General features: G+C 35.8%; 1 protein-coding gene across 1 annotated transcript in view; it reads left to right on the top strand.

The window, feature by feature from the left end:
• The window catches only part of LOC117327266 (glutamate receptor ionotropic, NMDA 2B-like), a 124,453-nt gene that overhangs the window by 87,752 nt on the left and 18,790 nt on the right, over window positions 1–17,911 (top strand). The window contains exons 3-10 of the mRNA XM_033884185.1: window positions 4,696–4,898; window positions 7,861–7,992; window positions 8,423–8,568; window positions 10,672–10,852; window positions 11,446–11,575; window positions 12,356–12,594; window positions 16,003–16,150; window positions 17,384–17,570. Coding sequence (XP_033740076.1) covers window positions 4,696–4,898; window positions 7,861–7,992; window positions 8,423–8,568; window positions 10,672–10,852; window positions 11,446–11,575; window positions 12,356–12,594; window positions 16,003–16,150; window positions 17,384–17,570 — 1,366 coding nt within the window. The remainder of the gene's footprint in view (window positions 1–4,695; window positions 4,899–7,860; window positions 7,993–8,422; window positions 8,569–10,671; window positions 10,853–11,445; window positions 11,576–12,355; window positions 12,595–16,002; window positions 16,151–17,383; window positions 17,571–17,911) is intronic.

The following is a 17,911-nucleotide window of genomic DNA, read 5'->3' as shown; positions in this document are numbered from 1 at the left end:
AATACGAATATTATGAAAATTACAGAACATATCCATTGACGCTGGGACTGTGTATTTAATGATGGGACTAGATAATTGGTTTCCACAGACCGACACATCGCACTCGGCGCACTCAGAATAAATCGGAATCGGTTTGTGCAAAGAGTGCACTTTGGTTTCAGTCAATTTAGCTACTACCAAAAAGATAATTTTGTGAAAAAAAGACATTTGTGTATGACGTCATCAACACACGAGCTTACGTTTTGGCCAGTCACTTGAAAGACAGAGAAAATAAACCGATAACAACAAGTGATACAATATAATTATTTGATTAGGACTTAATGTACCAATTAAAGGAGATCCTTGTGGTACCTTTAAAACTCTGTCAGTAAACTGTAATAAATTCAAAGGAGGTATGCTTTATTAATGTCTCGGAATATTTTTCGATACTTTAGCATGTCCATGTTAGTCCTGACTTACTTGCCCTACCGACAAAATCATAGAGTGTAAGAAAACAATGTGTCTGTATTCCTCCCTAAAAGTGCCTGTCTATATACATCCCGACTCTAATGCTGATTACATCACTAGCCATTCTGGAGAGACTGCTCAAAGCTTGAAAGGGTCGGCAAATAAGCACCGCAGAACTGTAAAACCTATGTTTGGTAGTGGTTGTGTCTGGGGTAAATACCGTAGTACAGATTACAGTGTGTAACACCGCGTATATAACAGAAGGTCGGCCTTGATGTTCAGTCAAAACAGACTTACAGATGTAACACAATGGAAAGTGCCGTTCATTGTGCAAGTCTAACCTAAATGTCTATGCCATAAACATTTGTGTGCATCGGCATCTATGCGCATGTTGTTTTGTCTCTTAAATAACCTGTGTTAACCTTGTAAATCTGCCATGAAGGGCTGATAGCATTCTGGAATACCCTGGTCATTTCGTCTACCGCCATTAATACACGTAATCAATACATCACGATTGTATGTAAATGTTACACTTGGAATATAGAATAACTCATCGTTATTTTTCAATATCAACTGTATTTAATTTATAACAAGAAATATCTTTAAAAAAGATAAACGGCATAGTTTTAATGCTGGTGGTTATAATGTAAAACTACTGGTGAAATAAGTTAACGAACTACATTGTAATTAATAAATGCGCAGTTTCAGCACGGATAACAAAATTATATCAGTTTGAATCATTTTTGGTGATAATAAGACTGCAAATGTGTCATTTGAATAGATGCATCCACTTATTCAGCTTGCATTCAATTTAAAAGGGACATCACGGTAAAAACGTTGCAATTTTCACTGAATGTACGCGTTTTGTTCCTTTCCAGTTATGTTTCTGTGCTGTCCCAATGTTCACAGTCAATCCCTATGTCCAGCTTGACCACTCGATTTAGTTGGGAATCCCCCTCTAAATTTAGCGCGGAAAGTATCTTTAAATCATTACGTGAATGTTTTGAAATCGTGGCAGCACAAACACACGATAGTTTACAAGGTGATATATATATTCCATCTGGGTTAGTTGGATAACGATATTATACAGTGGTTTAAATGTTAAATAACACGTTCTGTATATATTACGGCACACATATTTATGTGTAAATAAGTGTAAACATTGTTCATATAGTATAGTGACAGTAGCGATGTACTGGTACAGACTGTATAAATATTACCGAGTTTGTGGAACTATTACAGAGTTTGTGGAAATCTTACCGAGTTTGTGTAAATATTACCGAGATTGTCATGACCTACTATCAAACAATCAAGCAGAATACGAGCGGCGTCCGTATTCCTGCTGTTTTCATGTTTGAACTGTTACAGTCTATTGAACTGCTTCCCAAGTTTAATTCTAGGATTGTGTTTGACCCATTTTCCTATTATTCTCTTCATTGCGGAAGCTGTTATCGTTTTCAACCGCAGTCGATTCACATTGGAAGCCATTTTTGTTTCCATGTGTTTTAGTTTGTTGTGCGCATGCGTTTATCGTATATGTCACAAAATTTTTGCATATTCAGATTGTTTGATAACCTTTTAATATTGATAATTGATGTTTTTATGTACATAGGCCTACATCATAGAATTCGAATGGTTATTGTTCAGAAGGTTATTTTTTTTAAAAGATATACCCAATAATATGATAAAATATACAAAATAAATATTGGTTTACCGTGAGGTCCCTTTAACTTTGTTTCGTTTTTAATTGTATATCTGCATTTTGCATTAACCGCTACATTGACCAATCACATACTTCATCTTGACCAGAACGCCACCTGTCGCGTCATATCCGGGGCCAAAACAAAATTAGACGGCTATGCCGAAAAACTATCAACTTCAAAGAAATTGTTGGCTCGGATGGAAGCGCGCTAATGTTAGGAGACTGTATAACAGTCAGAAATCCTCTTTGGCGGACATTTTATCAACAAATATACAACCTGGTCAATATAGACTAGTACACAGTCAATTCCAACATTGGACTGTCTTATATATACCTATATAATTCCTTTTCTATGAAAAATGCTTAGTTGTTCTACATATGATTCTAATTTGTATAATATCTCACTAGTTCTACTTCTAAACTGTATACTATCTTATTGGATCGTCTTTTACTCTGTATAATATCTCACCAATTTACCTCTATTCTGTATAATATCTCACCATTTTACCTCTATTCTGTATAATATCTCACCATTTTACCTCTATTCTGTATGATATCTCACCAATTTACCTCTATTCTGTATAATATCTCACCATTTTACCTCTATTCTGTATGATATCTCACCAATTTACCTCTATTCTGTATAATATCTCACCAATTTATCTCTATTCTGTATGATATCTCACTAATTTACCTCTATTCTGTATAGTTTCTCACTAATTTACCTCTATTCTGTATAGTTTCTCACCAATTTACCTCTATTCTGTATGATATCTCACTAATTTACCTCTATTCTGTATGATATCTCACCATTTTACCTCTATTCTGTATGATATCTCACCAATTTACCTCTATTCTGTATAATATCTCACCAATTTACCTCTATTCTGTATAATATCTCACTAATTTACCTCTATTCTGTATAGTTTCTCACTAGATCTATACTGATATGCTGTTCTTCAGTATTTAATAATTATATGGTTTGTAGGCAGACATGGTAACGCCACTCCAATATGAAATGCACCGGAAGCATGTCTTTCCTTATTGAAATATTGTATTAAAGCTTATATAGTTTGTTTACCTGAAGTAAGATTATCACTTCCATACCGTTAGCGTATACTTTCATGTTGCCTTTTTAAAGTGTGTTGTAAAAGATCACGAAAAGTATACAATGTAGGTTGATAATCCTGATCATCATTCCATGTCGGACTTAGGACAAATGCTATGGTCATATTGATGAGACCTTGGCTTCATCGAAAACGTCCTGATATTTTTTGGAAACTAGAATGGAATTTTGGATGATTATTCAAGGTATTGCACAAATCAGATTTAAGCATGTCCGTAGAGCGACCAACAATAGATCGTATACTTCTTTATTGTTATAGTTATATCTTTATACAAGGTTTCATTATTCCAACCATATTAAGCAAACGAAAGTAAATGATAAATACAATTAGAAATAGGTGCAGAAATATCAAATAATAGATCAAAGGTGTTGAATTCCGGAATAATGTTGATAAAACTGTATCTCAAAACTGTTTCATCCAACAAGGACTCGTCTAAACAAATACACCTAAAAAGGCTTTTCCTTCTTGTTGATTGGCATAGTTCTTTGATTCGACAAACCTTTAACGAAGCGGTGGTTTGTGTTTGACAAATGTTTGTTTGGTTATAATCATTCCAAGTACAAGTAATAAAACGATCACTGAAAATAGTTTCTCGTTAATTTACACCCTTTCTCCTTTCCGTTCAAGTAGTGGTCCGAAACCGAGAATGAGGATGTCATTATTTACCGCCATCTTGATACAAATTACACTGTATCGTTCCCTTTATCTGCATAAAATATAAAACAACATTCTTTCGATGTGAAATGCTTAGTAAGTACTTTGTCTACGATTTGAATGGATTGGATTGCTGATTAACCCTTTTGTCATTCGTAATGAATGTACGTATCAGTTTTTATTGATATTGATGACGAATTCCCCGTTTGTTAGTGTTTAGTGTCCTACCCTTTAAAGTATCACTTTATTTAGTGTGTATCCAGGGGGAGAATCACCACACAAAGATATTCCACATGGGGTTTATCCCACTAAGATATTCCACATGGGGTTTATCCCACTAAGATATTCCACATGGGGTTTATCCCACTAAGATATTCCACCTGGGGTTTATCCCACTAAGATATTCCACCTGGGGTTTATCCCACTAAGATATTCCACATGGGTTTATTAATCATGTTCCCCATTGACTCACCCCAGGTGGTAACAACAAACACCAATAGGCTGCTCACAACGCACCTGCCTGAACTATCCCAATTGGATATTCCATATGGAATGTTACAGATATAATAAGCCCAGTCTGTTACCAACTTTACCTGTATATCTGATGTACTAAAACACCACTTAAACATAACTCCATTCCAGTATAAAACATACATGATGAATACACATTTTATTATTTTTTATTACTTTTGTACCTCTGAATGCCAGTCGTTTCAAGTGAACAGTTTTCAAATTGTTACGAACTGTTTCAATTGCATATTACAGCAAGATGAGGACTCGATGGTACTACAACTGGCACCAACTATTTACCACCAATGTCAGTGTATGTTGGCCATGTTACAGCGCTATAACTGGACAGACTTTGCTATCGTCACTACTACAACAGTACAACATCTCGAGTTCGTCAACTCAGTCAACACACTTGTAAAACTTCATAACTCCAGACCGGGCATCACAAGAGTCACAAGGTAAGACTTTATAACTCCAAACATTGTATCGCTAGAGTTAAATGTCAAACGTCATAACTCCAAACATTGTATCGCTAGAGTTAAATGTCAAACGTCATAACTCCAAACATTGTATCGCTAGAGTTAAATGTCAAACGTCATAACTCCAAACAGACATCATTAGAGTCACAAGGCAAAACGTCATAACTCCAAACAGACATCATTAGAGTCCAAAGGTTAAACGTCATAACTCCAAACAGACATCATTAGAGTCCAAAGGTTAAACGTCATAACTCCAAACAGGCATCATTAGAGTCATAAGGTAAAACGTCATAACTCTAAACAGACATCATTAGAGTCACAAGGCAAAACGTCATAACTCCAAACAGACATAATTAGAGACAAGGCAAAACGTCATAACTCCAAACAGACATCATTAGAGTCATAAGGTAAAACGTCATAACTCCAAACAGGCATCATTAGAGTCACAAGGCAAACCGTCATATAACTCCAAACAGACATCATTAGAGTCACAAGGCAAAACGTCATAACTCCAAACAGACATCATAGAGTCACAAGGTATAACATCATAACTCCAAACAGACATCATTAGAGTCACAAGGTATAACATCATAACTCCAAACAGACATCATTAGAGTCACAAGGCAAAACGTCATAACTCCAAACAGACATCATTAGAGACACAAGGCAAAACGTCATAACTCCAAACAGACATCATAGAGACACAAGGCAAAACGTCATAACTCCAAACAGACATCATAGAGTCACAAGGTAAAACGTCATAACTCCAAACAGGCATCATTAGAGACAAGGCAAAACGTCATAACTCCAAACAGACATCATTAGAGTCATAAGGCAAAACGTCATAACTCCAAACAGACATCATAGAGTCACAAGGTAAAACGTCATAACTCCAAACAGGCATCATTAGAGACAAGGCAAAACATCATAACTCCAGACAGACATCATTAGAGTCACAAGGCAAAACGTCATAACTCTAAACATACATCATTATAGTCACAAGGTATAACGTCATAACTCCAAACAGACATCATTATAGTCACAAGGCAAAACGTCATAACTCCAAACAGACATCATTAGAGTCACAAGGCAAAACGTCATAACTCTAAACAGACATCATTAAAGTCGTAAGGTAAAACGTCATAACTTCAAACAGGCATCATTAGAGTCCAAAGGTTAAACGTCAAACTCCAAACAGACATCATTAGAGTCACAAGGTATAACATCATAACTCCAAACAGGCATCATTAGAGTCCAAAGGTTAAACGTCAAACTCCAAACAGACATCATTAGAGTCACAAGGCAAAACGTCATAGCTGACCATCACTGGCATAAAAGTTATTTACTACAATCTACCATGTCATATGTTGGTATATATGTGTTTAAGTCTCGTATCCAAGCAGACTTCAACTAAAATGTCTGCCACTTCCTTGTAAACGAAATTGATCAAAACTTACCATTATATATGCTTTTGTTATCTAAAAACGAAAACTTGTTTAACCTGCGTTGTCAGCTTTAAGCTTAAACTACTTAACGCAGTAATAGGCAAGGTAATGTGTCCATATCAGCACAAATCGAAGTAAGATCGAGAATTAATTATTTTTAGCCTTGGTTATTTTTGATTACCTGCAGATATTGATTAGTATATGATGAACTAGTTAAACGTCGAAGTATGTATGATTATTGCTTACTATGGTTACTGCATGATGGAATTACTAAAAGCGGTTACAGTATGGTTAAACTGCTTAAGTAAATATTTCATGTATAAGTCGCTAAATGTTAATTATGAATTTACCAATATTTATTAATGTATGATTAGCTCACTAATTTTGGAATTAACGCGTTAAAACATTGATTATCCGGATATGAACGCTAATATTGACAATGATTTAATTGCTTTATGTAGCACTATAAAATGAATGCTGGAGACGCTAATGTTGTTCGTCAATGGAATCGAATGTAATTTAGTGTTAATGTGAACTGAAACATTAGAGTTTTTCTGTGTGTGTTTGTGTGTTATCAAAATCAAGAATTGGGGAAGATGGGCCTATTGTTTTAGCACTTAGACGATATAAAATAAACTCATAACATGTCTTGAGATGAATGTTATCAAAATCATCACAGCAATGGTGCATGGCGCCACTTAAAACCATTCCCTGTTGTTATTGTTAGGACAACAGTTCCCATGGTATCGCCCGAAACGCCAATGAATGCTCACAGCTAGGCTTAAGACACATGCAATTAATCTAAAGCATTTTCGGTTTTGTGACAAATGAATGTGTCCTTGAGTTTAGTTTTAAGAGATGTGAGCTGCGCGACTTTACGAAATAAAGAAATCAAGCCCCATCAAAACTGTCAAATTCAATTCTAATAAAACTGTATTTTCAATAAGGTTAACCTCTGTGCAGCATTATTTGGGCTCATTAATAACCAAAAGTTATTAGAGTTGTCTTTTTGTCCTCACTTCGTCCTCGACAGACCAGCCATCTTATTTAGATGCACCTATTACACTGTATATATGTACATGTACCTTTAATCCTCGAACATCCTGTCATCAGTGTACTTCCTGCTACCGCTGCACTTCATGTAATCTCTGCACTTCATGTTATCACTGTCAAACTTGGTGTAATCACTGTCAAACTTCTTGTCATCGGCGCACTTCTTGTCATCGGCGTACGTCCTATCATCGGCACACTTCTTGTCATCGGCGCACTTCTTGTCATCGGCGAACGTCCTGTCATCAGTATACTTCCTGTCATCAGTTCACTTCCTGTCATCACTGCATTTCCCGTTATCGACGCACTTTCTGTCAGCACAGCACTTCCTGTCATTAGTTCTGGCACTGATCATGGAATACTAGATAACATATGTCAGGTCAACTCCATTATGTACCCTCATTTCATTGACAGAAATAGTAAAACATAAAGACATTTCATTTCAGAATGACAATTCTATCAACAATAATCGTGGACATGGATTCAAATGACGATGACGAGAAACAAATTGAGCTTATGAAGAAAGAAATTCAACGTAAAAATACAAAAGAAAACAGAGTGTTCTTACTTCACACCAAGTTTGTAATCAGCACTGATATAATAATGATGTATATATTGATATGACTTTAATGTACATGTATTATATTCGTTATAGGTAATACTTTATAAGTTATAACCTCTTTTTCAAAACATTCTTTAATGCTATGACACAAATCTACGTAATAGTAACTTGAAACTACATTATTTTTTCATCAATACGGTTTTGATGCAGCCGATATGGATCGCAGTCATATGCAACAATAACAGTGTTTTTGACAGAGAAATAAGTTAATGTTAATCAATTGCAATCATTGTTTCTGCGGTACCTGTTTGTTTACAAATGCGCGTGATATTTTGAATTGATTCTGATGTAACGTTTGATTAAACGGTAATATGTGTCCAGTTGTCAATTTTCCATGTGTTGACACCAGACATTTAATCATTTGGTATATTTTTACGGCTTTTCAGGCCTTTACAAGCGAAAAATCTACTAGATGCTGCCGAAGAATTGGGACTTACTGGAGAAAAGTTTATTTGGATTCTAACGTCATTAAGTGTGGGAATGATTAGAAAAGGTCGACGTACATCGCACTCCTATCCTATAGGGACAATAGGTAATTTTGTTGTGTACCCCGACGTGTGAAGCCCCACCATTTAGGGCTTCGTAGTGTTCAGTCTACTATGGTATTGTGTGGGGAACGGTTATCGTTAAATGTTGATTATATCAAATATGACCAATATACGGTGGGTGATTAAGGCATACATAGATATCTTTTTACACGTAACAACCTAGTCCTCTAACTCATTACCAAAATAGCTTTGTATGTGTCCTGGGTTATCAAGGTCAAATGCTAGGTGAATAAGAGTCCTACAATATATGTGTTAGGGCCAAAACCAGATGAATTAGAGCCCTAGCATTACATTCAGGGCCAAACAAAAGCTAAATTAAGGCCCCAAGGATAGCTATTTTATGGTCTAAGGAATGGCTAAAATAGGATCCTAGGATGGCTAAGTTAGGTACAAAGAAAAACTAAATAAGTTACCTAGGGTAGCTATGTAAGGGCCAAAGAATTGCTAAATAAGTTACCTAGGATAGCTATGTAAGGGTCAAAGGATAATAAATAAGGGCCTAGGATATACATGTTAGGGCTAACGAAAAACTAAGGAATGGCTAAATCGGAGTCCTAGGATAGGGCTTACGGATACCTAGATAATGGCTTAGGATAGCTATGCGAGGACATCGGTTTACTAACATAGGGTCCTTACATAGACAAAATATTATTATATTCTTAATCAACCACAGTTTTTAGTATGTTTAACTTTATCCTGCAACTACACCCACCACATATATTTTTTTCTGTATTCGGCAGTGATAGAAAACGGTTGTACTTTAGAATCTTAGTACGTGCGTCGATTCGACTGACCTACTTCCAAGAGAAACAACATTGTTGATACCGTTTCACTTTAAAATGCTTATTTTTTATGACTGTTGCACAGTAGATGGAATGCATGGTCAGTGTCTTAGAATGTAAGCATTATTTTTGGCTCGGGGCAGAAAGACGGGATTGTTTATCTTTACCCTTACCAAAATGCAGCTATTATATCTAGTGGTTTCCAACATTGTAACGATGCTCCATGTCAGGTGAACATGATAGAGCAAACCACTGTCTTCTGATCTCGGACACACAGAATGAAGGAAAGAAATAAACTCATATTGATAGAAAACCTTATAATACTATGCATTTGATACAAAAATTCACCAGTATGCAAGTCATATAAAATGCATTTAACTCAATAAATTAACATCACTCTTGCCTAAGCTCATATAAGTTCATCCTCTATCGACACAGTCTGATATTTCTATTCAAAGCAGGCACATATTTCCCAACTATAGTTATGCTGAGGTTGTGTGTTAAGAATGCCAGCGATAGATGTATCTAAATTACCCAAAGGAACTAGGGCGCTAATATATAGCAAATTAAAATCCACGTGTAGTAAGCCGTCACTCTTTGTCTTACTTTAAATACAATGTTGCCTACGCGTCCTGGATGATTTGTACAAATTTCTTAAAATGTGAGAATGTCTTCTACACTACTTTGTAATCTAAGATTGAAATATAATGCTAATAAACCGATTTAACAAATCCAAAGAAACGCCTATACCGTCTCATCGGTAAACGATGTAGAACGCGGTGTGATAATATACTGTTAAAGCACTTTAAAAAAAAACTTTTCCCCTAAGTTAGCCGCTATTTCCACGAACGACAATTCATGCTACTGTATACTAAACTTCTTCCATGGTCAAGTATTCACTATGCATATAACTGGGGTTTTTTCGTCAGTAATGCGAAGTAAACGAACGAAAAATGTTGATTTAGATTATTGTTCGTTATGGTTAATGGGTCGTTCCGTTAATGGCATTAAACTGTTTTGACAATATTCGTATATTTAACACATGGTATGACGGTTTTTCTAGCTAGGCTATATAGCGTGTTTTCAATAACGAGTTTGGTAAAATTAATTATACCTGTTTGATGTATTCATCTAAATTTGCTACTGTGTATACCATTAAATGGTATATTGCACGTTTTAATTATTGGTTCATAGCGATATAAAATATCATAGTTCATGTTTTCTTTTTCCTCAATCCGTTTGATATGTGTATCTATAGCAATGACATATCAAATGTATGAGCTAACAACCACGAATCTATTCTAGGAATAAATTATTACAAGGATATGGGGGAAAATGAAGCAGACGCTGCAGCTACGAGTCTAAAGATCTGGGCAAAGGCCCTCATAAATATAGCTGGGCACCTTGACAAATACAACATGTCTCCTAGACTGTCGTGTAATAGCACACAGAACGACACCTGGCGGGACGGACGGGCATTATATACGTACGTATAACAAGTTCATTTTGTATGTAATTGATACCACCGAAATATTTATTGCACGATTTAGGTTGGGAAAGGCTGTTTGACAGCAAGATATCTTTACGTTTATTCCAGCTCTTAACCCTATGATATAAATATATATATAAGTATATGTTGAAGCATAGGAAAACCTGTCCTAGCGGATAAGTGAGAATGACGATAATGTGGGTGTATAAGTAGTTGAATTAATTGTATTTGATATCATATCCTCAAAAGTTTGACGCCATTCAATGAAAAAACAACAAATGATATAGATTTTTAAGGAGACGCTCACAAACGTATAAGAATAAGACCAGGTACCAGGAGAGTAAGCGTATTCCGCTTTATTGGCGACACCTGCTATTACAAATCTAGGTCAAATCCGGGTAAATTCTTAAAATGAAATCAAGAGTGGTAGTAACGAAACCACCAGATAAACATTTGACTTGATATTGTATAAGGGAATTCATAACTTCGAACTGTTACTTCCGGAAAACTTTTACCGCGAGAAGGAACATTCCAGTAATATGATTTCCATATCAGTACTCATAAATGCATATATTTTGATGTTTGTATAGACGGATGAAGGCTGTGCACAATCTGGACAATACTACAGTGGTGAGGTTCAGCAGAAACGGTGTAAACGAGCTGGTAAAGTTAAAGCTCCTGAATGTCCAATACCTGAATAGCGGACGGACGTGGAATGAGGTAAACGACTGCTTATTTTATCCGATTTTTAGTTTCGTCACAGTATGGCTGTTCCAAAAATGTAATGGTTTTGGTACGTGACTCTATGTGTTTAAACAAGGAAACAAACGAAAGATCAGTTTGTCTTCTGGACTGCCTTGCGATTAACTTGTCGTTTTGTTTTCAAGACCTCCAGTAAATAGTTCCAATGCTTCATACACGGCGATGTAACTGTTAAATAATGACTAAAAACTATATGGTGATAACTTCGCGCTGGGTTGGCGTTAAAAAAAAGTAACATCTTCAATGCAATGATATGAACAATACCAAATGTCCACCTTCATAAATAGTGCTGTTATAGGAGCCTGCTAGCACGCCGTACAGTCTCTTATTTGAGTGCTACTTCCGCTGTCTGATTATGTTCGCCATAGATATTATGAAATGTATGTTGATGTGTTGCACAATGGTAATAATAATAATTAGGCCATGTGCATTATATCTATATTAGGTTAATCCCCTTGTTTTGTCTGCGATGTTATATGTGAGTTTACAAAACGGTACTGATGCAGTAGATAAAGTAAAGTTTTTAACCTGTTGCTATATTTGGTTCGGTATTTACGAGGGAACGTGCAATCTGCTTCTAATATGGCAGACCGTTCAATATTGATAACGTTGACCTCGTAAAATGTCTTGAAACTGTGCGTCTATTTCTAATAACAGTACTGATATACACCACTATATCAGTAACCAATGACAGAGACACATATATCAAGCTTTACTATCATATTCTCTTATCCCTAGGTCGGGGAGTGGATTCCATTCACGAAGAACCGTCGGTCTGAAATGATCATCCAAATGAAAGAAGTGGTTTGGCCTGGCGGGAAAACGAAACCTCCAAAAGGCAAACCGGAAAAACGTCATTTCAAAATTGTGACGTTGAAGGAGGATCCGTATGTAATGTACCGTGATCCTGATAAAGTGACGGGAAAGTGTGGCCACCATTCCGTGCCATGTCGTCTTGTGTACAACCCAGCTGAGCAGTAGGTTATCTTCCTTTGACCCACTTCACCCTTACAGTACAATTTCATTGAGTTCATTAGGAATATTTTTACGTAATTTGAGCCCGACATAACAGATGATAAGTGTGACTGATTGGATTTCCGAGCTTCATTTCCGGCCTCTGCGTCACAATATTGATTGCTATGATAAAGAATTCTTTTCCGCTTCTCTGTTTGTTCCCTTGTCACTTTGTTCTCGCATCTAACGTGTATATATATCTATTTTACCTCGTTTATATACAATGTTAACTTTAAACCACTAGTACTAGTATTTTCATAACTCATCCTTATGTTATGGCTACTTAATGCATTATATCCAAAAAACGTAAACTAACTAGCGATCAAAATTTATTTAAGAATCTCATATACTGCTGCTGTGGTGACAAAATGTGGAATCATTTGTTGACGAACGTTGTTTTTGAAATACTAGATTATGAAGGAGAATGTACTTAACGGGCAACGTTGTTTTAATATTAAGAGGTATCAAAATGCATCAATATTTGTGTGCAGTTAGGGAAATGGATGCGCCGTCGCAGTCTGATTATTGCAGTTTTGATGTCTGAATTGCAACAAGATATTTGCCAATTCTTTGACTCGATATTACTGTAATGATAGCGTGCCAAACTCGTTTCCCTGAAATTCCGTCACTTGCAAGGATGCCAAATCATCTCCCGGGGGACCCGTAACTCGTACCGCATTTCTAAGTTCCTATTATTTTGTTTTTGTGCATGTCATATCCATCCAATTCCCTTGTTTTAACACTGCTGAACGAGATGCGCTTTTGATACAGCAGGTTTATCAAGGCTTTAGATCTCAGTCTTGAGCTTCATAATACATGCTAAGGCTAGAGTATCGGCGTGTCACCATTGTGCTTCGCTAAAATGCCTTAACCCCACAAACGCCCGGACTCCATTACAAACGAATGGTGACGGATAACTGGATGTCTGAGCACTGTTCCCAACAGATTCCTGCTATTGATTTTGCCATCACGATGGTAATGTTTGTATTTTGTTTCGAATAACGAGTCCTACAGTTATAGACTTTAGGGAATTTCACGTTCACAATATTTCCACGCCTTGCGTCTGACTATAATTCAGTATGATTCTGGCACGAGACTGTGCGCCCGATATTTACCATACTGTCCGTTCGGCCGTACATTGATTGTGATAGTATCCGACAAACAGATCTGCTGTGACAGGGTTACTGAACCTTCATCAACTCTAAAGTAGTCTCTGTCCCAAGGTTATTCTGACCTTGCTAATAACGACGGGCATCCTAAACTAAATGCATATGTCCATCTCGGACAATGTGTGCATTACGCATCGTTCTGCAAACTGTGAATGCTTTTCACTATTCTATCAGATATCTACATTGTAAGTCAGGATATACTGAATAATATTTATCAACCCGTTGCTTGCATTTTTCATGTTCATTAACATAAGGATATGCTCTAGAACACAGAAAACGAATTCACAGGATCCACTTTTTTTTTTACAATTTCATAAATGTCAGAAGACACTTTTTACAATAACTATACGTTAGAGTGTAATGTTTACTGAAATACGTTAACAATGATGACCTGTCATCCGCCAACCAAAGGGGGAAAAGTAATAGGAATATCACTTAACAATCTCTGACAGAAGAAGATTTACATGTAATAAAATCAAGAACAGAAATACCCTTTAGACTTAACGATCTCCACAATGTTGTCCATAAGCGATACTCTTCTTACGTAGGCTACCCATTATAGACGACCTATCGACAGTATACATACAATGTACACAAAACTGTTACGGTACAAATCACTAGGATATCGATGGTTAAACATACTTCGATTACTGTCTTAAATCATTTCGATCTTTTAGCTTCGGGATTGTGTTTCTAGATGTCCCATGCATTTGTCATGCACATGTATATCTCTAATCGTCTTCATATCAACATTGAAGAAGTCACATGTAACGACTTTACCGCTCAGGTTGTAAGCCTGATGATTTATGAGAACAAAAAGAAATGAAATTGAAATATTCTGATCCTATCTAACATGAGTATATGTAACGTCTGCCTATAGCTACAAACTGGACACGACCATTCGGAAGGAGTCGATTACAAGTGTTACACATTTATCAACAAAATATCAGATATTACATAATTTAACTTTTATAGTTGCGTGTTCCCATGCTGTATTTGGCCCCTATATTCCTGGTATTCATGCTTCAAGGAAATTTTACGGTAACTGTAAAATCTCCTGGAAGCAGGCAGTGTCTTGATTCAGATCGTCAATCGATATAACATATTCCCCACGTACACTTTCTAACCAGAAACGTATTTCCACGGATAGAGATGGCCACACCCTAACTCAATTAATAAACTTCGCTGTTCGTATTATAGCTTAATAGGAGATACCCAGAGATTACAAGGCATTTTCGCGAGAACAATTTTTTCATCCTTGGATGCTATTAATAGATATATTAGCCTCGTCTGTTTTCTAAGTCCGCTGTACTTAACCCACGTTGGAAGTAATTTGAAATCCGACAGCGATGTCCAAAGGGAATCCCTTTCACATTGCCCAGGAAGAAAATGTGGAAAAAGATTATTCATGTTGTGAAAGCCCCTGATTGCTTTTTTAGTTATGCAATGGGTTTTTTCTTTTGCCAGACATCAGTTATTAAAAATCACATGTTCCTTCGGGGTTTCACCATGGCGTCTCACGACGTGTTATTACGTGTTAATTCGCTGTCAATGCGATCTAGGAGTCTTTGCAATGATATCACCTTATATTCAAAAGTTAAAGCTCACGTGACGCACGTGCAATAAGCTCGGGATGAAATAGATCTGCCCTGCAGTCCTTCAGAAGTCCTATGGAATTTTTTCTCGTAGGGTTATTTTACTTCATACATTGATGTTACTACTTGTAATGGTATGTCGTCATAGTTCTTACTTGAAAACATCCTTATTTTATTATGTTTTCTTACTGGTAAGGTTATTTATTGGATATCGTTCCGTTAATACACATGTTGTTTTACTTTTGAATGACATGATGCTATCACTACATACGATATCATGTAATTATTACTTAGAACGTCCTATATTTCCTCCTTAAAAAGCCTTATATTTCCCACTTTGAATATTACAATTATCTCTTAACCAAACGAAAATCTCGCGAAGCTTTTACTTGTTAATGTCTTGAAACTATCCCTGGAAAACATATAGTTCTTCCTAGAAATATGTGTAAGTATTATTGAAAAGTGCGATGTTCATGCAGTCTATATAGGTAAGCATATTCGTAATGGAAAACATCATGTTCTTATTAATGGAACATTAAATTGTAGTTTTCTAAAACAAATACATTAAACACCTCTCATTAATCAACTACTGATCAATTTATTACAGCGAAAATGACAGCACTTTGGTGAATAACACGGTGTTACGTTGCTGTACCGGACTGTGTATAGACCTCCTGGAGATACTCAGTGAGCGGATGAACTTCGACTACGAGTTGTATGAAGTTCCAGACCAAACCTGGGGACTCCCTGACCAGGTATAGTTTACAACAGGACTTTTTTTTTCAGATTCAAAGATTTCGAATTTCTTCTAAGTGCAAGATTTTTAGTTGACGTTCAGAAACATGTGACGTCATCACTAGCTGATTGTTATACGTCAACAAAACATCATTAATTGTATTTTGTATTCGTTTTATGAACACGAACTTTTCCACACAAGGATTTCTGTCTCAATGTAGTATAATTGTTCAGGTTATGCTTTAGACATAAAGTAAACGGTATTATGTAAGATTTAAATTGTTTTGGAGATCTTTACCTAAGAGGAAAATCCGATAGGTCGTTACATGTACCAGAGCAGTTGGATGTTGCTCTTGTTTGGTTAAGCAGCAAGGGTTTTGTCTTTACGCGGCCACCAAATGAAATCCCAACTTGACACCATGACACTGCCACGTACATTGAACATGAATATTGCCTTTTTTATGAATCTTTATAGTCAGCACAGGTTGGAAGAGTAATTACCTTCACATTTGGAACTGTCACTAGTTATTTGTGAAAACGCATTAGAAAATTTTAGGCCTGCACAAACTTTAATGATTTGAATGAATGAAGTGTAGCTTTGGTAGTATGCCTATCAAGTTATCCTTCTAACATGTTATCACGCTTCCAAATTATCTCGCTTTTGTCAATACATTTAGATAAATATATGTTAATGGATAAATACAGTCTATAAATAAATGCATGTTTGTGGATAAATACATTTTTGTGGATAAATACAGTTGATAGATAAATACATGTTTGTGGATATATAGAGTCCATAGAAAATATATGTTTATTGATAAATACATGTTTATTGATAGATATATGTCTATTGATATATAATTATTGATAAGTACAGTCCATATATAAATACATGTTTATGGATAAATACAGCCTATAGATAATACATTATTATGGATAAATGCAACCTATAGATAAACATGAAAAAATATGTTTATGGATCCGTTTTATGGTTATAGGATTACAGGCTTATGTTAAGACTTTTTTATTCAATTAAAAGAACTGCATTTAGAAATATTTATTTTTAAGATGTACATCACCTAATGGTGCCTCTGTTGTAAAAATACAATACACAAATGTAGCTTCTACAACATCATAATGATATACGTTTCGTTGTTGTATTAAGGATTTTGCTGCACAAATAACAAATATATATATAACGCAGATACACGGATAACATTTCCAGTATCACAATTTAATATGTATTTCCACAGAGAACAGGCCAGTGGAATGGACTGATAAAACAGGTGATGACACATAGAGCGGACATGATAATGACGTCATTAAAAATAACACCAAAGAGGAACGAGTTTATTGATTTTTCGGTGCCCTTTTTGGAGACTGGAATCTCTATAGTGGTGTCGATACGGAAAGGTGCTATCTCTCCTACAGCTTTCCTAGGTAAGGTATTATATTACACTACTCGGTACTCATCGCGTTTAATTTCTTCAGTATTTCCCTTAGGATGGCAAAATAATTGCTCTCGGCACAGAAATATAAGAAAGAGCTCGTTTCTAACTGAATTCGCCCTTCTGAATGAATTGGATTTGTATGTGAAACTTATTTAGTCGTATATTCTCAAACTTGAAAGGACAATATAGGAGGGAAGTAAACATTAATCTAACATGAAATTGATTAATGTTGGTTCAGTTCTAAATAATAGTTTTGTTCGTACAATATAGAACCAATCGAGAAAACATTAAATATACTTGTTAGAGATACACATGACCCCGCTGTTGTAC

Source organism: Pecten maximus, chromosome 1 (assembly GCF_902652985.1).
Source record: "Pecten maximus chromosome 1, xPecMax1.1, whole genome shotgun sequence".
Classification (NCBI taxonomy): domain Eukaryota; kingdom Metazoa; phylum Mollusca; class Bivalvia; order Pectinida; family Pectinidae; genus Pecten; species Pecten maximus.
This window is presented reverse-complemented; position numbering and strand designations above follow the sequence as displayed.